General features: G+C 46.1%; 2 protein-coding genes across 6 annotated transcripts in view; both read left to right on the top strand.

Moving 5' to 3' along the window:
• Nucleotides 1-7: 7 nt before the first annotated feature.
• Nucleotides 8-14,230, top strand: sap130a (Sin3A-associated protein a). Of its 3 annotated transcripts, XM_010902945.3 has the most exons (22): nt 8-93; nt 1,137-1,241; nt 2,420-2,562; nt 2,991-3,149; nt 4,140-4,331; nt 4,515-4,614; nt 5,447-5,568; nt 6,105-6,229; nt 6,408-6,555; nt 6,793-6,883; nt 7,093-7,191; nt 7,436-7,577; nt 7,744-7,862; nt 8,145-8,426; nt 8,702-8,882; nt 10,047-10,145; nt 10,233-10,618; nt 10,844-11,092; nt 11,496-11,621; nt 11,975-12,078; nt 12,376-12,489; nt 12,586-14,230. In XM_010902945.3, exons 2-22 carry the CDS (start codon nt 1,148-1,150, stop codon nt 12,742-12,744), a joined length of 3,234 nt encoding a protein of 1,077 aa, XP_010901247.2. In that variant the 5' UTR covers nt 8-93; nt 1,137-1,147; the 3' UTR covers nt 12,745-14,230. The 3 variants fall into 3 exon arrangements, with proteins under 3 accessions (XP_010901247.2, XP_028977566.2, XP_028977567.2); XM_029121733.2 differs by lacking the exons at nt 8-93; nt 1,137-1,241; nt 2,420-2,562; ... (1 more) ...; nt 4,140-4,331; nt 4,515-4,614 and adding an exon at nt 4,619-5,164; XM_029121734.2 differs by lacking the exons at nt 8-93; nt 1,137-1,241; nt 2,420-2,562; ... (1 more) ...; nt 4,140-4,331; nt 4,515-4,614 and adding an exon at nt 5,060-5,064.
• A 4,167-nt stretch (nt 14,231-18,397) lies between these two features.
• The window catches only part of LOC105029542 (unconventional myosin-VIIa), a 29,316-nt gene continuing 22,366 nt past the window's right edge, over nt 18,398-25,347 (top strand). The window contains exons 1-5 of one of the 3 annotated variants that reach the window (XM_010902951.4): nt 18,398-18,465; nt 18,587-18,684; nt 20,381-20,524; nt 22,438-22,590; nt 24,427-24,611. In XM_010902951.4, coding sequence (XP_010901253.2) covers nt 20,405-20,524; nt 22,438-22,590; nt 24,427-24,611 — 458 coding nt within the window. In that variant the 5' untranslated portion in view covers nt 18,398-18,465; nt 18,587-18,684; nt 20,381-20,404. Of the gene's footprint in view, nt 18,466-18,586; nt 18,685-19,559; nt 19,699-20,380; nt 20,525-22,437; nt 22,591-24,426; nt 24,612-25,347 lie in introns of those variants that run through there. The other 2 variants (XM_010902949.3, XM_010902948.3) reach the window with 2 other exon arrangements.

The raw sequence follows: 25,347 nt of genomic DNA, 5'->3' as shown, positions 1-25,347 counted from the left end.
AAGAAAACGGGGAAGTCCTCCTCATTCTTCCGGCTTGAATGTTGTTGAAAAGAATAGACGGATGGAAAAAAATTAAGTCTTGCTACGAATACGGTATTTTTCTTTTGGCATGTATTTTATGTGCTGATATGTAGTCACAATTGTTATATTATCAAACATTCTTCCTTCAACTTAAGTGCTTTGAAATTGTAGAAATATTGTAAGAAGTACAGATATGCAGCAATGTTGTTTGTTTAGCGATAGCTTTAGCTAGCTTGCTTTTTGGCTAGGTTGGCCATCTAGATATCAGTATGAAACCTAAGGCATACGTTTTGTAAGTGCTATATTTGTTAGCCATTGAGCGTGATTGCTGCAGTCGTGTGTGCTGTAATTCTGTAAAAAGCAGAGCGTCCATATTTCCGAGTGAAGTTCTTAATCTGTAATTAGCTAGCTGACTAGTTATTCATATTACCTTGCTTGAATGAGCCACCACCATAATTTTTCGTTCCCTCTAGATTTGCCAAATCGTTACGATCGTGCGTTGACCGTAAACATAAATGAAAAGTACAAAGCATCATGCTTTCAGCGTACACTCTTTGTCATCGCATTTCCAATGCACTCCAAGTTAGCAAGCTAACCCTGTGGTGAACGTTCGGTTACTAGGGCTTACTAAGTCTTCACATTGGTAGCAACCTAAAAATGCTGAAGTGGGCTTCTCTCAATTCATACTTAAAGGTGCCTTACAGGACATTTACGAATAACAAAATATTTTGTAAACCTCCCATTATGGTCTAGATTGTGTACTATGTTGATTATATGTGCATAATCTGTAAAGTAGAATCACTATTATCCATCAGTTAGCCATTCAATTACAAATTTCTAAGTTAGTGGTTTTCATGACATGAGGCACTCGTCCGCACATGCATAACAGTACCCACATTTTGGGGAACCTCTTTGTCTTGACAGTGGCCCATTTACAAATGCGGTCAACAGGTTTGTGTTGACTAGCTGTCATGTTAATTCCCTGCTTCTCCTCTCTTCATCATGAACAAGATGCACACATTTAGAGGGACCTTCTCAGGCAATACCTTTGACAAGATTTTAAAATGATTCATAATGCCTGTAAATATTTATTTTTATATCCATCTCCCTTCTAGGATAGTGGAAGATGAGTTCTCAGCAATTTCCCAGACCAGGAATGCCCACTCAGACTATCTCTGTTGGGAACACGGGCCCTGGCATTCTGGGCTCCAACCAACCAGGTAACCAATCAACATCAGGGCCCGGTGATGTAGCCAAGTCCTACCTAGTCTAGGTAGACAGGTGTGCTCATAGACTTGATTTAAGGGATTGTTAGTTTTGGGATTTGACTAAGTTGCTATACTCCCGTAGACCTCCGGTGGTTGTGCAAAGGCTTTTTAGCGAGTATGCAAATATTTGTTGTAGCCTAACAATTCTTCCAACTGAATGAAAATACACAATAAAGTCAGAGGTTTGTACACCTACTCGTTCAAGGGAATTTATTTTCTTTTATTTTCCACATTATCAAATAATAGTGAATACATCAAAACTATGAAATAATGTAGTAAACCAAAAAGTGTTGTACAAATCAAAAGACCCTTACTTTAGATACTTCAAAGTAGCTACCATTTGCCTTTGACAGCTTTGCATTCTCTGAGCCATTTGGATCGTGTTTCACTTTTTTCCCTTGTTAAAAGTTAATTTCTGGAATTTCTTTCCTTTCTAATGAAGCTGGTTGAGAGAATGCCAAGAGTGTGCAAAGCTTTCATCCAAGCAAAATGGGCTACTGTTGTGGAATTTCACAGATATTTATAGATTAATAACACCATTTACAAAGTATAGCTGTGTCATTGAATACATTTCAACATGTTGCATAGAGAGAGTCTGCATGCAAGGAATCTCTCCCAAATGACCTGATCCCTCCTGCTTATATAGAATCTATCATTGGAATCTTAACCAGTGGAAGTTAAGACAATTACTCTACCATTGTATTAGTTCCTGAGGTCCAAATAAGGGCTTTAGACAACGAGGCACCAAATCTGATTGCGGCATTATTCAAGAGCGGCTTCTATGCTAGAAATATTACATAGGGAAAGGATTCTCATTGACAGGTTAGATAAGTACAATTTCTCCCACACTACTTTGAAGAATCTAAAATCTAAATGGATTTGATTTAACCCTTTCTTTGGTTTCTAGATGATTCCATATGTTTTATTTCTTCAATATTATTCTACAATGTGGATAATAGTAAAAATAATGAAATACCCTTGAATAAATAGGTCTGTCCAAACCTTTGATTGCCACTGTTCATATGTTAAACACTAGTTCATACGACTCCCGGTAGCTAAGTTTGCCCAATATTATGATCCACTGCCGTTTGCATCCACTGTGTTGTCTGCCTGGTTGTTCACCTCGCCAGCTGGAGCCGGGGAAGAGATTGGACGCGATGCAGACCTCCACGGCCCTCAGGGCCAACCCCCCAGTGGCAGCGGTAGTGGTGGAGGAGCCCTGCCGTTCAGAGAGGACAAGCAGGACACTGTAGTGGTCAGACCTTACCCCCAGGTTGGTGGTTACTGGAGAAATTGTTGAACATAGCCCCATTCCATTTATAATTGACTATATAAAACCAGAGGCCTATTCCATTTTAAGTGTGCTACATTTGATCAGGGCCCATAGGGTGGGACAAAGAGGTGTCCAGTTTCTTTGTTTGTTGTGGTCTATGTGCCATCTGTGTATGTTTGTTGGGGTCTATATGTCCAGTGTGTGTATGTTTGTTTTGTGTCTATGTCCTGTGTCTGTTTGTTGGGATGTTTTCCCAAACACAGGTTTAGCCTAGTCTGAAAACCCTCCATCTTTTTCGTCATAGACTAGTTTGAATCTGTGTCCAGGAAACTGCCCAGCTATATCTTAACTTTATGTTCAGCCATAAAAGAATGTCCCCTTGCATCAGAGCTAATATCATAGCTAGCTTATCTTACCGCCCCCCACAGGTGCAGGCACAGACCCACAGCTTGCAGCCACAGGGTCCTGCTCTGCCCCACCAGGTGCCCATCCAGGGGGGCTCGCCAGGCCAGCCGGTCACTGTGTCCAACACCCCGGTCCACCTCCCTCAAGGCCAACCTGCTGTCCTCACCGAAGGCCAGATTAAGGTAAAGCTTCTCTAGGTCTACTGTCGAACCTTTTCCCCTTTGTCACGGGTCGGCAAGAGGCATCCGAAAATATGTATGAAGTGTTCTCTAATAGCGTTCAGTTCTGAGAGGCCTTGTTATGCTAGTTCCAAGCTTTAAAGAAAACAGTGGGACCTCTGAAGAGGCTGGGTGCCTAAAGAGACTCACCCTTTATGAACCCTCCCCTTGCAATGTGTAATAGAAATTGTTGGTGTTGAGTCCGACGTTCTATCACTATCTTTTTATTTTGACATGCCTGGGATTATAATCGAAATCATTCCAGCAAAAATCTAAGTATCTGGGTACAACACGCTAAATTTGTGCGCCCAGCCACTAGGCTAACTCTCCTAAAATCCATACATTTACTGTAATCTTATAAGGAAAAACAAACATACCTCATCCACTCAAAGCCCAACCTTTTTACTCCTATTCCTTCATAGTGAATACAAACCATTTCACAGCATTCTTAATGGTACCAGTAAAAAAAAATAAAAACATAAACTGCCAACTTCATATAATGTGGCGATAACAAAACACATAATTGAAATTCAAATTTCCACCACAAAAGTGCTGATTCTCATATAATGTTTGGGAGTGTGCATTGCAAGGAATTCTTCCGTCTACATGCAATATTTCCAGGTGCTTCGGTGTCCTTGCTTCTGGAATCTCTTTTTCAGCTCACTCGCTTTTTTTGTGTGGATCTGGAGGAATGCTTTGGATTACTGTCCTGCTGGAATATTTAATGACAGCCCAGTTTTACCTACCTAGTGGGACCAGACAGATTTTGTTATACAATCTCCTGTCATGCGAAAGAGTGAAATGATGCTATGTATTCTAACAATGTTCCCAGGGCCTTTGGAAGCAAAACAACCCCACAACTAGGGCTGTCGCCAATATATATATATTTTTTTTAGCGTAGTGCCAACGGTTGGTTCTCTGAGGGCTTATGTGACCCATCTTTTTTTTTTTCAGGCTGCCCTGAAGTCTCCCATGCCCAGTCGTCTCATCGCCCCAGCTCCAGCCACCAGCCAGGCCCAGGGGCACCTCCCTCTTCCTCTGCCCGCCAAGGTGCAGCCTGCCCTGGCTGGCCACATTACGGTCACCCTGGATAGCAGCATCGCTCCAACCTCCTCCATCCCTGTCGCTACCATAAGCGGACATCAGGTGATTGGATCGCTATCAGCACGTTTTCCTTGACTATTGTTTTTCTTGATCCAGAATATCCATAGGAAATGCTTTTTAGCCCCGGATTAGTATTCATCCGTTTCCTGGAAACTGCCCGCATTAATGCTTTGTATATTATGCTTTCCAGATTCCTGATTGTGTTTGTCTGTTTTTTTATTACAGGGGCACTCCAGTAACCTGCATCACCTGGTGCCAGCTAATATCCAGATTATCAGGGCTCCTGCTGTCCCTCAGCACACATTCACCTCCCATCTGCCCAGAGGTTTGTAGTCGCTGTCCCTCAGCACACATTCACCTCCCATCTGCCCAGAGGTTTGTAGTCGCTGTCCCTCAGCACACATTCACCTCCCATCTGCCCAGAGGTTTGTAGTCGCTGTCCCTCAGCACACATTCACCTCCCATCTGCCCAGAGGTTTGTAGTCGCTGTCCCTCAGCACACATTCACCTCCCATCTGCCCAGAGGTTTGTAGTCGCTGTCCCTCAGCACACATTCACCTCCCATCTGCCCAGAGGTTTGTAGCCGCTGTCCCTCAGCACACATTCACCTCCCATCTGCCCAGAGGGATGTAGTCGCTGTCCCTCAGCACACATTCACCTCCCATCTGCCCAGAGGGATGTAGTCGCTGTCCCTCAGCACACATTCACCTCCCATCTGCCCAGAGGTTTGTAGTCGCTGTCCCTCAGCACACATTCACCTCCCATCTGCCCAGAGGTTTGTAGCCGCTGTCCCTCAGCACACATTCACCTCCCATCTGCCCAGAGGTTTGTAGCCGCTGTCCCTCAGCACACATTCACCTCCCATCTGCCCAGAGGGATGCTGATGGATCCTCTTTAGAACAATGATGCATTTTCAATGATGCTCTGTTCAAACCCATTGGTTTTGGGAACCAGTCGGAATGTTTAGGTTGTTTTTGCATTGTGGAATTTGACCGCAGTGTACTGACATCAGCGTCACATTATTTTGATGCACATTCTGTAAGTCTTTCATAAGAAAACGTCTTTGGGAGCGGATTCGAAGCGATCCGTTTAGTCCTGTGTTGCATCGTGGCGTCACCATGCAGGCATGTCCTCCATGCGGTGTTTCTCTGTCACAGGGGCGGCGGCTGCAGCTGTGATGTCCAGCTCTAAAGGTCCTACCGTTCTCCGGCCTGCGTCGGGGGCCGGCGCGGGTCCTGGTCAGTCCGCCGTACCGCACATCCTCCACCAGCCTATTCAGGTAATCACCCCGGGGCTGGAACCCAGTGTTTTAACTGGTGGTTTATGACTGGTAGTTAACCCGCTTAGAGCACACACACCAATGCAATAGTGTTATACTGGGGTCCTGACAGGTAGTTGGGCTGGTGCTCTGAAGTCCGGTTTATGAGTATTAGAAGTCCGGTTTATGAGTATTAGAAGTCCGGTTTATGAGTATTAGAAGTCCGGTTTATGAGTATTAGAAGTCCGGTTTATGAGTATTAGAAGTCCGGTTTATGAGTATTAGAAGTCCGGTTTATGAGTATTAGAAGTCCGGTTTATGAGTATTAGAAGTCCGGTTTATGAGTATTAGAAGTCCGGTTTATGAGTATTAGAAGTCCGGTTTATGAGTATTAGAAGTCCGGTTAATGAGTATTAGAACGCTCTTAGCCCGTGTGCGGTCATACAACGTCATTGAGAAAGTGGTTTTGTAGTGAATCGAGTAGATGTGAATGAGGCCTGTGGTGGTCGTGTTGTGAGCTGCGGGGGAAGCAACTTAACCGAATCTCTCGTCCGTAGTCTCGTCCTCCGATCACCACCTCTGCACCAGTCCTCCCCACCGTCGTGGCCCCCATCTCAGCCACGCGGTCCCAGGCTCCCGTCATCAACCCCACAGTCACCCACTCTGCAGAAATGCTTCATGGGTAAGTGACATGTTAGTTAGCATTAGCTAGCTAGCGCTTGGTCAGTGCCCTCCGAACGTATAAATAAAGGGCAAGGCTTATTGAACGAAGGTTCAACGTTGTATTCGCTGTAGGTTTGGCTACAATGAAAATCCGGTTCACCAGGGGTTTTGACTGGTTATTCTGTTAATTGTGGCAGGCGTCCTGGACTGACCATCCACCCGCCTCCAGCCACCATTAGTATTCAGCGCCCCCAGGCGGGGAGGGACACTACGACACGGATCAACCTGCCCCATCACCCTGCCATCGGCGGACAGAAACCCCAGCCACCACACACCATGACACAGGTCAGAGGTCACATCAGCGGGACACGCCCCTCTGCATTTTGCTCGTTTAGCCGCACCGTTTCCCCAAAACGGGTTTGCGACGTGATCAACTGATGGATGTCTGGAGTGGAGAGCCGGGCCTGATTGAGCCTGGGGAGAAACATGCGCTAACTGAAAAACATGGATTTCCTGCTTTATATTGACTACATCATTTTTGTAACAATGCAGTGATTTTAATGGTGACCCTGTGTATTCCAGAAATCTATCTTCAGTTCTGTGACTCCGGTTGTTGCAGCCACCGTGGCTCCGATCTTGGCCTCCAATACGCTCCCGTCCATCGCCACGACAGGTATGGCCTCTGCTCTAAGACACGTCACGGGGGCCACCTTTACAAACACGGCCCTGTTCAGATTCTTTCCTCCGATCAGTTTTTTTTTTTTTAACCAATCACGCGTTCAAAATGTCCTGGCAATAAATACGTAATGCTAATTCGTCACGAGGCCGTTTGACGGAAACCTTGTGAAAACAAACTGTCTTTCTCTCTTCCTGGTTTGTCAGGCGCGGCGCCACACACCCAGATGAGCAGTAACACTATTGTCACGATGACCTCTCACCCCTCCCACCCCACAGCCGTCACCAATTCCACCATCCCTGTCGGTCAGTACTGGAGGCACACCAGGACTCTGCTTTTTGAAGGGATTATTCATTTGTTAATGTACTTTGTATTTGTGTCTTTGTCTACCTCATCATGTCTTAAAAAACAACAAGCTGTGGTACTGACCGTACGGCGCGATATATTAAAATACCTGTGCGGTATTTGTCATGTTGTTCTACGGCTCAAGCCTTCATTTATTTCATCACGTGGTTCTCTAGATTGTCTTTTTTTCATCCTTTTCTCCAGCTAAAGTGGTGCCCCAGCCCATAGCTCACACCTCCCCACGGGTCCAATCGGACTACCCTGGAGAAAGGACCAACCTGATCTCCATCTCCGGTCACCGCTCTTCTCCAAACCCTGTTGCCATAGAGACCAGGAGTGATAACAGGTGAGCGGTGTGCACAGGAACTGGGAGGGTTAGGACCCCCCCCCCCCCCCCAGACCATATGCAACGGTTAGGAATACATGTACCGTTATGACCATTGATGGGGGACCCCTGGGAGGGTTAGATGGGGACCCTGGGAGATCATCTTTTTGTTGTTTTTCTTTCCCAGGCCTCCTGTCCCGGTCCAGTTCCAGTACTACCTCCCTGCCTACTCATCATCTCAGTATCCCCTGACCCACACCTACACCCCTATCTCCAGTTCTGTCTCCACCATCCGACAGTACCCAGGTAGTGGTGGACACCTACTACAACACCCCATACTCACTTGTGGAATTAATAATAAGGGTTAGCCTGCAAATTCTGTTTGAAGCCTCGATGGCTGCCTTAGACGGTCAGACGGAGAGCTATCAGAAACCAGTTAACAGGATGAGCTGTGCCTTGGGTGAATGTCCGTGTTTAATGAGATGAAAATAAGTGAAATGCCGCCACACTGTGGCGCAACCGGTACTGACGGGAAGAAGCGCAGACACACCTAACCCCCCCCCCATCCTCACTGCTCTCCCCACTTAGGTGCCCAGGCCCCTAGCTCCGCCCTTCCCAGCCAGCCTGGTGTGGGCGTGGCCACTACCGTCCATCTCAACCCCATGCTGATGGCAGTTGACAGGATTGGTATACAGTCTGCTCAGATCAGCACCCAGGGAATCCAGCCCCAGCCAATAGGAGCCCAGGGCATCCAACCCGCACCAATGGGAGTTCAGGGGCTGCATGGCTCTGGTCCAATCAACACGCAGGGCATTCAGCAGGCACCAGTCACAGGGCAGCCACAGGCACAGACTGAGGCCAAACCCACAGGTAAAAAAAAAAATTATATTAACCCTCCCACCAAAAATAAGAATTACACATGTCCATCGATCGTATGACATCTTCTAAAATATCCTTATGTCAGAATGTGAATTCAGGTCTGTGAATTAAAATTACTTTTTATTTTTATCTAATTGGTCCGATCTTGATTTTCGGAACAGATGTGATTGGTTCAAAAACTGGACAGAATCAGGCGGCCAGTGTACATGGTAACTGGTCAGACTAGCACAGCTCATTATCTGTTACCTGTGGTCTGTGTTCTCCAGGATTGCTATTGGCTGATGGCAGCACCTTTGTGACTGGACCAATAGGAACCCCGTACGGCACCACACAACCTGTCGTTACCATGGTACAGACCCACCCACAGGGCGGGGTTGGAGGCGGAGCTCCCACACTAGCCTCTTCCCCTAGACCCAGCATCCTCCGCAAGAAGCCGGCCAATGAAGGGTGAGTCAGTCAGTGCAATTAACCAGCCTAACCAATCAGGGGTGAGTCAATTAATCCAATTATCCAGCCTAACCAATCAGGGGTTAGTCAATTAATCCAATTATCCAGCCTAACCAATCAGGGCTGAGTCAATCAATCCAATTAACCTGCCTAACCAATCAGGGGTGAGTCAATCAATCCAATTAACCAGCCTATCCAATCAGGGGTGAGTCCGTAAAGCCAATAAACCAAACTAACCCGTCAGGAGTGCATCATTTGGGCGTTCTATTAATGCCTGGATCACAAAGAAAGGGTCTTCTGACAGTTGTATAAGATGTTTAAGATTTCAGACGATGGGCTAGAAGGCTCAAGGCTCGGTTGGCTGGGAGGGTGTGTGAGGCTTGTTTACAAACGATGGTAAATGGTGGTGTATATAGCCCATGTATCATAACCCCCGGAAATGCCGTATTATGCATATGAACCGGTTATCGACCAAATTGGGGCAGTAAAACGTGATGTCCTGCTTGTTATACGCGCTCATACGTTGGTTTCCAGCCAATCGGCATTCAGGATTCAAACCACCCTGTTTATGAGGGGTTTGATGGTATCACCCAGAGTCATTGTAACATCCTAAGATGTGTAATATATTTTCCATATACATTATTTTAGTGGTTAAATTGGTTAGTGTACATACAGCTGGTTAAGTACATACAGCTCTGGAAAGAAATTAAGAGACCACTGCACCTTTTTCTTTCATTTCCAAAAATGTTGTAAAGGAAGGTTTTGAGTGAGGAACAGATGCGTTTAATTAGCAGTGGTTTTTTAATTTGAACCTTTCTGTTCCTCATTCAAAACCTTCCTTTTCGACTTTTTTGGAAAGGAATGAAAAAGGTGCAGTGGTCTCTTAATTTCTTTCCAGAGCTTTATCTTCCGCATGGGGCTGAAATCACGTGTGGCACCTCTACTTGATCAACCTTTTCTGATGGAATTCATAACAGCAGGAAATGCACATTTGATAAATCTACTGCCTCTACAAAATAAACGTTATTGTAATTTGGGTTTGTATTTATACTTTTTTTATGTTCTTTGAATTGTTTTGCATTTGATTGCTTTGGGCCAGATTGTCAGAATTGGTTCTGGCTTTTTCCTGCAGCGTTCTGAATTTGCTCGTGTGTTTCATTGCAGGTGTGTTGTTCGTAAGAGCCTGATCCCGGCCGGGCCTGTGGAGGCCAGTGGCCGGGTGGACCTGGGCGTGAGAAGTGCCGTATCGCCGCGACCGGCCGGGTGAGCCTTTGTTACTTCGTGTCAGTCATTACGTCATCATCTCATGGATCTGTTAATAACACGCCCTCGGTTCCTCTCCGTTGTCAGGGTGAAGCCTAAAACTGAGGCGCACACGACCACGGTGGCCCCCCCCCTCCAGGCCACGGCGGCAGTGGAGGCTCTGCCCTCCCAGGGGGGAGGGGACCAGCAGGCGGCCTCCTCCCCGGCCCAGCAGCACCTGTCCCAGGCCATCCCTTCAAGCCTGCTGGCCTCGTCTGGGGCTCTGCCCCCGTCCCAGCCCAGCTCCACCGCCCACCTCTCGGCCTTGCCGGCCGCCCTGGCGGTCACGCCGCCTGTCCCCGCCTCCACGGCCAATACGGTGGCTTCGCCCACCCAGCCTGCGGCCAGTAGCACGGCGGCATGCAGTGGGGGCTCCGCCCACAAAGAAGTCAAGATCAAACAGGAGGCGGAGCCCATGGAGACTTCCCAACCAGGTTGTTATCGTAATCTGTGTCAAGGGCTCCATTAAAGACAATTTTACATAATTCCTCCAATCCTCTCTCCTTGCCTTTATCCCAACCTTATTGGACCTTTGTTCTGAGAGATTGCTCCAGTAGGCAAGGGGAGCGGTTTTAAGGACTTTAAGTCTCCAGACCCAACTGTCTCAAACCAGGAAGTAAGACCTTGATTGACATGTGTGTCCCTTCCGCTCTCCTCAGTGCCCCAGCCTTTGTCCGGCCCCGCCCTCAGCGCCCACCCCCACCAGTCCCTGCTCGCTGGCCCGTCCTCTGGGGACCTGGTCCCTGGCGCCTCCCCCAGGAAGAAGCCTCGTAAGCAGCAGCACGTCATCTCCACGGAGGAGACTGAGATGGTGGAGGCCAACAGTACGGATGAGGACCGGGCTCCAGGGCCCCGGCCCCTGGGCAGCCGGGCGGAGAAGAGGCTGTCTCCCTCCAGGGAGTATGTGGGTGAGTGGATGGCTAGCCATGTACACCAGAACCGGAACAAGGAAACACTGAAAAGCCCAACCCACTGCGTTCTTTACGTAGTCCAAATCTGAGAAACGGGATGTTTTGAAATTACGTTTCATAATCTGCCTGGCTAGCAGGGAAGATTTATGACATCTGTCAGAGTAGTTTAACAGGTGATGTTTATAACCTCATAGTACCTATCAGGTATATTCTGGCAGTACATAACTGAATGGAGGGCCTGTGCTCTGACAAGCCCGAGAAATGCCCATCTGGAACAGCGCCACTGTTGTCGTGGTAATGGGGTCTGGTTGTAGTTGGCCTCCCGTATTCCTGGGGGGTTTTCCGACTAATGCGTTTATCTGGCGGCAATGTGATGCCTGTTTTGTGGTTTTCCCCCCAGATGAGGAAGGGGTGCGCTATGTCCCCGTCAGGCCTCGCCCGCCTGTCACTCTGCTGCGTCACTATAGGAACCCCTGGAAGGCTGCCTACCACCACTTCCAGAGGTACAGCGACATCCGGGTCAAAGGTCAGTATGGTGCCTATCAGAACAATCAACATGAAGGTGACCGTATCTCTTAATTTTCTTGAGAAAAGCTGAAAAGCTCAATAGTATTTTGAACTTTGATAACACCTAAATCCTATCCGAATAATACTGATGCCTATATCTTGTCGTGTATTATGTTAACCATACAATTCTAAACTCACTGGTGAGACTCTGTTTGTTCCCGAGTAGTAGAAATGGCTCCCAACATAATAAGCTTTATAATGTTTTTTACGGCTTAAGACGGCATACCATTATCACAAATCAAAACCTGATCAAATCGGTCAGGAGAGATCGGGTAACACAACAAAGCTAGAAGGCCTGCTTGTGTGTTCCAGAGGAGAAGAAGGGTTCGTTGCAGGACATGGCCAACCAGCGTGGAGTAGCGTGTCGCGCTCAGGGATGGAAGATCCACCTCTGTGCTGCTCAGCTGATGCAGCTGGTGAGTGCAGTTTTGCATTGTCCATGTCTTGGCCCCCCCCCCCCCCCCCCCCCCCTTTCTATGAGGTGGGCAGCGCCCGCTCAGTCCAGTCAGAGCTTTTCTATTTCCTGCTTCCCCAACAGTGGAACCAGTTTCCCTTTGAAGTTAGGGCACTAGAGTGTTTCTTGAAATTCCCCATCTCAGGACTGTGGTTAAGCTGGCTCTGGGGGAAAAAAACCTGTGCACTTTAGTGCTTGTCTCTTAAACGGTTGGCCTGGCTCCGACCCTGACCTTTAACCCTTGAGTTCTAACCCCTAGTCGAACCTGGAGCATGATGTGTACAGCAGACTGACGTCTCTCCAGGAGGGTCTCATCCCTAAGAAGAGGGCTGGAGCAGACGACGAGCTCCATCGCATCAATGAACTCATACAGGTACCTATCATATGAGTTTCCCACGTTTCACTGAGTGCGTGTTTTGCTTCGTAGGGGCGCATATTTGACGGGTGACTAACAAGTTGTTTCCCACAGGGTAATATGCAGCGATGTAAACTGGTAATGGACCAGGTCACTGAGGCCCGGGACACCATGTTGAAGGTTCTGGACCACAAAGACAAGGTCCTTAAGCTGCTCAACAAGAACGGAGCAGTGAAGAAGTCCAACAAACTGAAGCGGAAAGAACGTGCCTAGCCTGGCCTTCCTAGGCCTCCCTCACCAACTCCGGGGGGGTCTGTTCATTTGGACGCGCAACAACGAAATGACCCCTTCCCATAGGACAAGTCCATACCCGGTCCCTGTCTGTTTTCCTGCGTTGCACACCTGATGAACAGAACCCAGTAGTCCCCCTCCCTAGTGTGGGACGAGGTAGTACGTCTGCCCGGAGCTAGTGGTGGAACCTGTGGTGCTTTCACTGCTGTGCACAATCAGCTCTTCCTCCGCTTAAGACCTGAGGCTGGGTCGACAGTACAAGTTACCGGGGGCTTCTGGAGTTGGAACTCGCTGGCGGGAATGAATCCCTGTAGGTGGAGGTTCTCACTGAGAGTGACTATGGCAGCCTGCAATTGGTGATATGTAGGTTACGTAGGCTTAAAACAACACCTTTTATTTTGTTTATGTTGGAATTTTGTAATGGTTATTTTTTTTTTGTGTGTGTGTGTTTTGTAACGGTGGAATTGAATATGTGTCTTAAGCCACAGTTAACCTTTGTAAAAGACACATTTGAGCAATTAAAGCAAGAAACTTAATCGGTGTGTCCAAATATCAGATGGGCTCCCCGTAGAGCCCTTCGGTACCCGCAGGCATCAATCTCCCGGGACGACGATTCTGATCTGTGACCAGTTTCCCCCTTCAGATCGTAACCAATACCTTCACGTTGGACAGCTGTACCTGATTCCAGATCTGCAATGCTGCTCTGAGAGTCATTATGAATAGGGTCCCAGACCTTCTGAGTTAGTATCTTCTGCCTTCATTCAGGTCAACATACTTGTCCACAAATCAACACACTGTATTTTTTTTTCGAGCCGCCTGTTCTCATTTTGGCATTTGTATTGTCTTCGTATTGTGTTCTCAACTGCCGGTTTATTTTGTTTCCGCTTTCTTCGGTTCAACATGACGTGCAACCTCAATATGTAGTCGAAGTCTTACTCGTATGATCACTTACATTATATATAGATTTGGCCTAACACTTCAGATATTTATTTAACTATGAGCAAGATGGTTCATGTGTAATGGAGAATTTTACACCTGTAAATGTTTTGAATGTGTGACTTATGGATCTTGGTGTGGCGGAATACAGAAAGTTTTGTGTTTGGTTTTAAAAATGTACAGCGCTTAAACGACCGTGCTGGGTGTGTTACTAGAATTCCAGACACGGATTTGTGTTGTAAATGAAAGTGTTATTGTTGTTTTTGACTCATTTGGAGTACTTTACGAAAACTTGTTGTGCTGTGTATTTGTGGCACTTTTTTGCCAACTGCAAAGATGTAAGATGTGGTGTGATACGTCAAAACGTCACCTGAAAGTCTATATTGTACATTGTTTCGTTTCTGTGTTATTATAGTAAAACCACTTCAGTGAATATATTGTTTCTGAGCTGAACAAAATACATACTGTACATTGTGGATGAAAGACTGCAGTTTATCGGCGTGGCACCAGGGAAATAAAGGAACTTCACACACATGTAGAACAATATTTAATTACAATAGGTACATGATGTTATGATGGGTTTTAAGACGATATTTTTGTTATCCAGCCGACGTGCTTACCATGCCAGTGCAACAGGTAAGCATTCTCAAGCCTGAAAAGCTGACTTAGTGTATTATTTTGGAACCACTTATGTTGTACATGAGTACAATAAATAGTAACTATATTCTGATTCGATTTCAAATTAAAATATATTTAAAGTGCAACAGGTAGTCAATTTGAATGATGAAAACAAAGACCAAATCTGTAATCGCATACAAACGTTATGCTTCGCTAGCCGGTGCGCTACGTGGTCATGGAATCAAGGATTTTCAACAGCTTCCTGTTACTTCCCCAACACTCGAAGTAGACTATGTCATCATATAGCACCGCGGTAAAGATAAGGCGTTTCTCAATGTCAAGGAAGGATCCTTGACATTGAGAAACAGCTATAGTTTCACATTCGACTACTCCCAAGTACGGGTTGAACTGTCTTCGACCTGCGGAGTACTGAGTGTCCCGCAAGGATGTGTCAACATGCGGGTGAACGGACTACTTAGTGACCGGGGTAAAAGTGCAGTCCTCAGAACGAAGGCTTTTAATGATACAGTTTGTAGCTTGTTACTGGAAGTCTCTATTTCAAAATGAGATATCCATCATAAATCACCGTATATTCTCCATTACTTTATCTAATAGCCACAACTTTTATGTATCACCAATTATCAACAATATATTTCTTTACTAATATATTACTAAGTTCCTTTAGAAATAGCTTTTTCAGTTTTTGAGGTATTCATCCCTTATTGCATCCATGTATTCCTCATTACATTATTTAAGAGCATCAACTTAGATTTTTCCAAAATAATGAGGTACGGAAGTTTTAGGAATATTTGAAAGTTCCCTTTTGAAATAGCTTTTTCAGTTTTTCAAGTATTCATCCCAAATCTCATTCATATGAATCTTTCTCGCGGTTCAAATAGCAGTGGTTCTTAAACATTTCATGGGGAAACTAAATTGTGAAACAAGTAAGCAAGTGCTCGAAAGTTTGTTTTGAGATTGTACCACCACTGCCATGTAGGTAAGATGTAGGTCAGAAATGTTCCCTTGGCTTCTCCACGGTTACCACAAGCTGTGACAGCATCCCACAATAGGTCCGTTGTGTCCCCTGGTCCGACCAGTTTATCCTAAGCAGATCGAGATACTAATGACCAGGGAGATCAGGGGCTTGGCTGTAGGTGGAGGCGACGCCTCGGAAATGGACACAGCGCGCCGTTACAGATGGCGGCCTGAGAACCTCTGGATCTTAACGGTCAGCACGTGCATGGTAGGCTTCAGCCACCCACGCCGTGGATGACCGATGGACCGGGTACAGTCAAAAGGTAAGCAGGTATGTTGGGGAGAGTGCTAACTGCATGAAAACGATCTGCCTTCTGTTTCTATGAGTGTACTTGCGATTGAGATTTTTGAAGTGTAGAAATCTGGGCCAGCGGGTTTAAGCAAGTGCAAGAGTTTCTTTGGAAGGCAAAAGTGGTCACTGAAGCCATTCCCTCCAAACATGTAGACTGCCAGGATTTTATTGTCAGGAAAATAAGGGCAGAAATAAACAGGTGACTCCGTCCCTACCACACCTAGACAGGTGAGACTGGGATCACCCAGTATCTGTAGCACATAAACCTGGGCGTAACCTGATCTGTATTTACGGCTCTTGGTGGAATCTCACCTATGGTTAACATTTGGTCAGATAACAAGCTTCACATATCTGCCTGGTTACTAAGAGGTTTTATCACAGTAAGCTGTACTGTGACATGTTCAATATTTAGAGCAGTATGATTTCTTGTTGTTAGTTTGTAGAAGTATAATCTTTTTGAAGCTTCATCTTGGTCAGACAAATAATGTAATTGACATGCTTGGTAGTTAGTTCCAGAGTGAGAATATGAAGCCCATTTTTTTTATGTGCAAGTTAAACACTACTCTGCTGTTGTACATTAACATCAGTACTGTTTGGCTGCCACTGGAGCTGGCTCACTTCATTGCTAATGTAAGTCCTGTGTTCAGGAGGAATACTCAAGTTAATAGAAACATCTTGTCTGCTGACATGCAACCAAATGCCTTTAAATCATAGGTCTTCAACCCCCTCTTGGGGACCCCCCAGCCATTCCATCTATTAGATGTATCCTAGAGCTAGCGTCCCTGAATCAGCTTATTAACTAATTAACAAGCCCTTACCTGTTGAATCAGGTGAGCTATTTCAGGGCAAAAACTAAACTGTGAGATGTCCGTGGGGGCCCCAGGAGAGGGTTGCTTTAAATCAATTGGATGGTGGGTGTCCCTTTGGTTGATGCCTGGCAATGTGGGTGGATTGATTTCCTGCCTGTTGGGCCATCTCCGGGGCCTCCCCTGGGTAGGGCCACAGTGTCGCCGGACCCCCCCCCCCCCCCGTCTCATTTTGCTGGGGGATATGAGGAATGCACTTTCTAACTTTTCTCAGTCTCCTCCAGTTTTAAATTTTAGGAGATGAGGTCCTGGTCCACACCTGCGGAGTACCTGGTTTGGAGGGCCCGTTGCTGTCCCTGTCCTTGTCCACCTGGTCATACTTTTGACCTAGTCTAGAATCAAATAGACTCTGGATTTAGCCCAGAGAAATATATTTATTATTCCAATTGGACACACTTAATATCTCACCCGGCACAGCCAGAAGAGGACTGGTCACCCCTCTGAACCTGGGTCCTCTCTAGGTTTCTTCCTAAAATTCGGCCTTCTTAGGGAGTTTTTCCTAGCCACTGAAATTCAACACCACTGTTGTTTGCTCTTGGGGTTTAAGGCTGGGTGTCTCTGTAAAGCACTTTGTGACAACTGCTGTTGTAAAAAGGGCTTTATAAATAAATTGGATTGATTGATGATACTTCTTCAGTAAGCAGTGCCATCATAGCAGGATATTTTTGGGGCCAAACATCTTGATGTTAATCACCTGATCTCAATCCTTCTGAGAATGCCTTAAACATGCAGAAGTCAAGCTAGTAGGCTGAAAGTAACAGAAACAAGCAGGATCTTGCAGCACAGGCCTGGCAGAGAAGATGCCAAGAACCCCATGATGATGTTTATGGAGTGGCAGAGGCAATCAACACACGCAAACAATGAATGACCAAGTACTTAACATACTTTTGGTACCCTAGCATTTGAGAACTAAAGAAATTAAAAACATTCTAAATGTTTAATCAAATATGAATTTAAATGCAAATTAAAGCTGAAAGTCTTTACTCAAACCCATAATAATTGTATAATTAAACATTTTGAGATACAACATTTTGTTGTTGTCTAAATATTTTTGGGGTTCATTGTCCATCCATCCATCCATCTTCTTCCGCTTATCCGGGGCCGGGTTCGCGGGGGCAGCAGTCTAAGCAGGGATGCCCAGACCTCCCTCTCCCCAGACACTTCCTCTAGCTCTTCCGGGGGGACACCGAGGCGTTCCCAGGCCAGCCGGGAGACATAGTCCCTCCAGCGTGTCCTAGGTCTTCCCCGGGGTCTCTTCCCGGTGGGACGGGACCGGAACACCTTCCCAGGAATGCCCAAGCCACCTCAGCTGACCCCTCTCGATGTGGAGGAGCAGCGGCTCTACTCTGAGCTCCTCCCGGGTGACCGAGCTTCTCACCCTATCTCTAAGGGATCGCCCAGCCACCCTGCGGAGAAAGCTCATTTCGGCCGCCTGTATCCGGGATCTTGTCCTTTCGGTCATGACCCAAAGCTCATGACCATAGGTGAGAGTAGGAACGTAGATTGACTGGTAAATCGAGAGCCTCGCCTTGCGGCTCAGCTCTTTCTTCACCACGACAGACCGATACATCGACTGCATTACTGCAGAAGCTGCACCGATCCGTCTGTCAATCTCCCGTTCCATCCTTCCCTCACTCGTGAACAAGACCCCTAGATACTTAAACTCCTCCACTTGAGGCAGGGGTTCATTGTATTTTGAAATTTTTTTAAATTGTATCTGATCCACACCTGTGAGGACAATCTCTCCCCTGCTGATCTATCTTTAGTATTTACAGCTTGATTGCCCCTGTGGGATGGTGATGGGAAGTCTGGTGTGTCCCTCTGACATCAGCAAGCTGCAAAGGTCACATCAGTTAGGCTTTACCATTACGGTTCAATTGCTAGAAGGAATTTATCCTAAAATGGGAAAAAATAAATTGTGCTGCAATTTTACCTTCAGCTGATTTCTGATATCATGTAATTAAGATTTTATTAGACGGTTTTACAGTGGTATTTATGCATTATCTGTAACAGGTGGACACATGCCACTATGCTGAAATGGAATTAGGCTCTACATATATTTTTTTGTCTGTTTCAGATCAACCAACATCAGCATCTGAACATAGAACAGCATCTTGCCAACATCAGATTGAGAGGTGGTTATATTCATTTAAAAAAACAACAGGGGTTTGAAAGGTGGGTTATGAATATTTACCTGTATATATTACCTGTCTTTAGAGTGATAGTTGTTACTTTTCTTTAGAGTGTACAGTAGACGTTACCAGTGGATGTTACCTGTCTTCAGAGTGTACTGTAGATGTTACTTCTACATGTTACCTGTCTTCAGAGTGTACTGTAGATGTTACGAGTAGATGTTGCCTGTCTTCAGAGTGTACTGTAGATGTTACCTATTACCTATGTTACCTGTCTTCAGAGTTTACTGTTGTTGTTACCTCTACACGTTACCTATTGATGTTACCTGTCTTCAGAGTGTAGTGTGGATATTACCTCTAGATGTTACCTGTCATCAGAGTGTACTGTGGATGTTACCTCTAGATGTTACCTGTCTTCAGAGTGTACTGTGGATGTTACCTGTCTTTAGAGTGTACTGTGGATGTTACCTCTAGATGTTACCTGTCTTCAGAGTGTACTGTAGATGTTACTCCTACATGATACATGTAGATGTTAACTGTCTTCAGAGTGTACTGTAGATGTTACATCTAGTAATACCTGTCTTCAGAGTGTACTGTAGATGTTACCTCTACACGTTACCTCTAGATGTTACCTGTCTTCAGAGTGTACTGTGAATGTTACCTCTAGATGTTACCTGTCTTCAGAGTGTACTGTGGATGTTACCTCTAGATGTTACCTGTCTTCAGAGTGTACTGTGGATGTTACCTCTAGATGTTACCTGTCTTCAAAGTGTACTGCTGTTGTTACCTGATGGCGTCACTAGTGCTGGATGTCTCTGCACTCGGCTAGCTGGGATCAAAGTCTTCAGGCCATAAAGGGGTTGTGTGCTGTGTTGGCGTAGCTAGCGGCCCTCCTGCGGTTTCCTGGTTGTCATTATTTCCCTATCTTTTCCCTGAGGGTGGACTGGGTAGGACTGTCTCACATAGTGGCTAACACTGACAGCTGGACTAGGGAGGAGGTTTGAAGATCACAGGAATATTTCTAACATCCACAGGTGAATACAGACAACCTCCACAGGTGAATACATGACCGGGTTGCTTTAGACATAGGGGTTAGACCAGGAGGCTATACTGCTGGTGTGATTGGAATTGTATAACGGCAACATCTATTTTAGTCCATCTAGCATTGACTATGCTGATAACTTTCTTGATAAAATGTATTACTGGGTTGTGTGGTTTTCCACCTAGATGTTATTAAGATGAGTGCAGATGTTGGCTAATTTATTATAGTGTTAATTAAAAATGCATATCAATATCTTCACAGAAATAACACTGTAAGGAATGACCTGTAATCATGTGATTGCTTTTCCCATAGTCTATAATCTCATCATGGGCGACAGTCAGTGTTTATGGTTTTATTCCTCAAGGGATACGCATGAAGCTTCACAGAACCATTGGAATGACTGAGGATTATTTGGTGTCCAACCCTAATTTTATTTCTTGAAGCAGAACTCCAAAGGGCCATTGGGCATCAGGTGTCTTAAGTATTGTTTTACGGTAAAGGGAGTGGCCTCCTGGCCCTGAATGGCAGCCATTTCATAGGCTTGCCATGTGCAATCCCAATCCGGAGTTCAGCTCCTATTCCATTCCAGCTTCCAGTCACTCGTTATGTTCCAGATGTTCACCAAATCAGATGTCCTGTGAGTGTAAATGCACTTGTCTTGTACAGTTAATACTGTGTTTTTCTCCTTGATGTGTAGACTGGAGAAAGGAGATTCCCAATCATGGTGGTTTTGAGGAAGGGGGATTGGGTCTGGGTGGACTCTGGTACCGGGGTGCCCATGGGGGCAGAGGTCAAACTCAACGATACCGGACAGCTGCAGCTGATTGACGATGAAGGAAAGGTACTGTACTAATGACCAGATGGGCGTTGCAGGGTAGCCTAGCGGTCAACAGCATTGGGCCGGTACATGAAAGGTTGCTGGCTCTAATCCCAGAGCAGACTAGGGTGAAAATCAATTTCGTTCTGCGGCGAGCAAGGCGGGCAACCCTTTGTTGTTAATAATATAAACAACTAAATAAACATTACAGATGTGCTTATGTTTGCATACCCTGGAAGATATTGTGAACTTTAGGCACTGATTTTGAAAACATGACTGATCATGCAGAAAATCTTTTATAAGATAGTGATCATATGAAGCCATTTATAATCACATAGTTGTTTGGCTCCTTTTTAAATCATAATGTTAACAGAAATCAGCCAAATGGCCATGATCAAAAGTTTACATACCCTTGAATGTTTGGTCTTGTTACAGACACACAAGGTGACACACACAGGTGAAAATGGCAATTAAAGTAGAATTTCCCACACCTGTGGCTTTTTACATTGTAATTAGTGTGTGTGTATAAATAGTAAATGAGTTTGTTAGCTCTCACATGGATGCACTGATCAGGCTAGATACTGGGCCATGGCAGAAAAGAACTGTCAAAAGACCTGTGTAACAAGGTAATGGAACTTTATAAAGATGGAAAAGGATATAAAAAGATATGCAAAGCCTTGCAAATGCCAGTCAGTACTGTTCAATCAATTATTAAGAAGTGGAAAATTCAGGGATCTCTTCATGCCAAGGTCAGGTAGACCGAGAAGGATTTCAGCCAAAACTGCCAGAAGAATTGTTCGGGATACAAAGAAAAACCCACAGGTAACATCAGGAGAAATACATGATGCTCTGGAAAAAGACGGTGTGGTTGTTTCAAGGAGCACAATATGACGATACTTGAACAAAAATGAGCTGCATGGTCGAGTTGCCAGAAAGAAGCCTTTACTGTGCCAATGCCACAAAAAAGCCTGATTACAATATGCCCGACAACACCTCACAGCTTCTCGCACACTGTAATTTGGAGTGACGAGACCAAAATAGAGCTTTATGGTCACAACCATAAGCACTATGTTTGGAGAGGGGTCAACAAGGCTTATAGTGAACAGAATACCATCCCCACTGTGAAGCATGGTGGTGGCTCACTGATGTTTTGGGGTTGTGTAAGCTCTAAAACCACGGGGAATCTTGTGAAAATTGATGGCAAGATGAATGCAGCACGTTATCAGAAAGTACTGCCAGACAATTTTGCTTTCCAGCACGACAATGACCCTAAGCACAAGGCCAAGATGACCCTCCAGTGGTTTCAGCAGGAGACTGTGAGTGGCCATCACAGTCTCCTGACCTTAATATAATCGAGCCACTCTGGGGAGATCTCAAAAGTGCGGTTCATGCAAGACGACCAAAGACTTTGCATGACCTGGGGGCATTTGGCTAAGATTAATGGGCAGCTATACCACCTGCAAGTATTCGAGGCCTCATAGAAAACTATTACAAAAGACTGCACGCTGTCATTGATGCTAAAGGGTGCAATACACAGTATTAAGAACTAAGGGTATGCAGACTTTTGAACAGGCTTCATTTCATCTTTTTCTTTTTTGTTGCCATGTTTTGTTTTATGATTGTGCCATTTTGTTATGAACTACAGTGAATCCCATAAGAAATAAAAGACATGCTCACTCATGTTTTCTTTACAAATGGTACATATATTACCAATTCTCAGAGGGTATGCAAACTTTTGAGCCCAGCCGTATACACCGACACGATTGCCATGGACAACATATGCTCACCCAATTCATGATGTGGGTGTAAATAAACCTAAAAACTTTAACAACTAAGGACAAGCTGGACAATCTGCAGCATGTTTCTTTCCTACTGGTAAAATCTTCAGCCTACAAAGTGTTCGAGTTGGTCTTGATCCCCTGACGCTTTTCTTCCAGGAGCACAAGATTAACAAGAAGACGGAGGACGGGCTGAGACCCATGCACCCTACGTCTGTCAATGGAGTGGACGACATGATTCGACTTGGAGACCTGAACGAGGCCGGCCTTCTCAGGAACCTCCTGGTCCGACACAAAGAAGGCATCATCTATGTAAGGACACTCTGATCTGTACACGCTTTGCCAGAAAGGGGGGCGTCATCGTTGTAAAGACACTGTATAATCTGTACACACTTTGCCAGAAAGGGGGGGCGTCATCGTTGTAAAGACACTGTATAATCTGTACACGCTTTGCCAGAAGGGGGGGCGTCATCGTTGTAAAGACACTGTATAATCTGTACACGCTTTGCCAAAAGGGGGGGCGTCATCGTTGTAAAGACACTGTATAATCTGTACACGCTTTGCCAGAAGGGGGGGCGTCATCGTTGTAAAGACACTGTATAATCTGTACACGCTTTGCCAGAAGGGGGGGCGTCATCGTTGTAAAGATATGAAATAATGTTCACGGTTCATTGTTTATCTGCACTCATTATCCCCGGGGTGGAAATGGACTTTGGTGATTACAACGTGTAGGGAAGTTGTAGAGATGTTTGGTCAGGGTGTCGACGGAATCTAGTAAAATCTCTTTATTTGACAGTTCAGTGTTCAATGTGATTGTGTGATAAAAATATGCAAATATGCAACAGTGTTATTTAAAATTAAAAATGAACACACTAGTGGCTTGGGCTTGTTGAAGACTGTATGTAGTAGTCTACTGTCGGAACTAAATGTCCTTCCTGGGGGAAAAAATATAAACAGACTTTGACCTGTAGTAAACCCAGTTGCCTTGCCAACTCTACACTCCGGTCTATCTCTATGTTTGCCTGTTTCTGTCTGTCTCTCTGGAACATCCTAGACCTTAGACCAATGGACCACCCTAGACCACCTTAGACCACTTGAACACCCTAGACCACCTTAGACCACTGGACCACCTTAGACCACTGGACCACCCTAGACAACTGGACCACCCTAGACCACCTTAGACTATTGGACCACCTTAGATCACCTTAGAACACTGGACCCCCCTAGATCACCTTAGACCACTGGACCACCCTAGACACTGTATAACACTGGACCACCCTAGACACCTTAGAACACTGGAACACCCTAGATCACCCTAGACCACTGGACCAACCTATATCACCTTAGACCACTGGACCAACCTAGACCACCTTAAACCACTGGACCACCTTAGACCACCGGACCACCTTAGACTACTGGACCACCCTAGACACATTAGACCACTGGACCACCCTAGACACATTAGACCACTGGACCACCCTAGACACATTAGAACACTGGACCACCCTAGAGACCTTAGAACACTAGACTACCTTAGATCACTGGACCTCCTTACACCACTGGACCATCCCAGACACCTTAGAACACTGGAACACCTTAGACCACTGGGCCTCCTTAGAACACTGGACCACCCTAAACCACCTTAGACCACTGGGCCTCCTTAGAACACTGGAGTACCCTAAACCACCCTAGACCACTGGACCCCCCCTAGACCACCTTAGACCACTGGACCACCTTAGAACACCTTCGACCACCTTGCCTTACCAAACTGCAGACACCCCTCCATACAACACACCTCCGTACACAACCCCACATGACCCCAGATCACCCCACTGCGCTCCACCTACTACTGAGCTGTGGAATGACTGGTGGCTATATACACAGACTCAGATTATTCATCACTATAAAAAAAAAATTGTTTGTCTCCATGGATACACTGTGGTGTTGATTAATGGGCAACATGTGAGCACTTGTTTATGGACACACACACACACACTTGTAATGAGGGGAGTCACAGTGACAGATGACATCTATCTTTCTCAATGTCTCTGTCTGACACACACCCTGTGTGCTTGTGTGTGTGTGACAGTCAGATAACCCCTCCCCTCCTCTGTGCCCCCCCCCCCCCACCACCACCACCGGGTCCAGACATACACAGGGTCCATTCTGGTGGCTGTGAACCCGTACCAGCTGCTGCCCCTCTACACCACGGAGCAGGTGCATCTGTACACGGACCGCCGGCTGGGCGAGCTGCCGCCGCACGTGTTTGCCATAGCTGACAGCTGCTTCTTCAACATGAGGCGCAACAAGAAGGACCAGTGCTGTGTCATCAGGTCAGCTGGGTTGTGTTTTTGTGTGTGTGTGTTTGTGTCCCCTTCTGAGGAGGACAGCAACATGCTACGAGCCGAAGCACAGTCCTAGACCACAGGACTTAGACCACAGGCCTAGACCACAGGGTTTAGACCACAGGGCTTAGACTACAGGCCTAGACCACAGGGCTAAGAACCACAGGGCTAAGAACCACAGGGGTATACCACAGGGCTTAGATCACAGGGCTTAGACCACAGGCCTAGATCACAGGGCTTAGACCACAGGCCTAGACCACAGGGCTTAGACTACAGGCCTAGACCACAGGGTTAAGAACAACAGGCCTAGACTACAGGGCTTAGACCACAAGTCTAGACCACAGGGCTAAGAACCACCGGGCTTAGACCACAGGTCTAGATCACAGGGCTTAGACCACAGGTCTAGATCACAGGGCTTAGACCACAGGCCTAGATCACAGGGCTAAGAACCACAGGCCTAGACCACAGGCCTAGACCACAGGGCTTAGACCACAGGACTTAGACCACAGGGCTTAGACCACAGGGCTTAGACCACAGGGCTTAGACCACATGGCTTAGACCCCGAGAATGATTTTGTCAAGCATGTTGGGAGTCGTCATAGTACAGATGTGCCAGCAGGCTGACTAATCTCAGTTAGAGTGTCCGAACGGTAATCGTAGGGTTGGCGAATCGAATCCCCATGCCAGCGATATTACATCTCTAACCAGAATGTTCTGTGCGTCAG

This window comes from Esox lucius, chromosome 8 (assembly GCF_011004845.1).
Source record: "Esox lucius isolate fEsoLuc1 chromosome 8, fEsoLuc1.pri, whole genome shotgun sequence".
Taxonomy (NCBI): Eukaryota; Metazoa; Chordata; class Actinopteri; order Esociformes; family Esocidae; genus Esox; species Esox lucius.
This window is presented reverse-complemented; position numbering and strand designations above follow the sequence as displayed.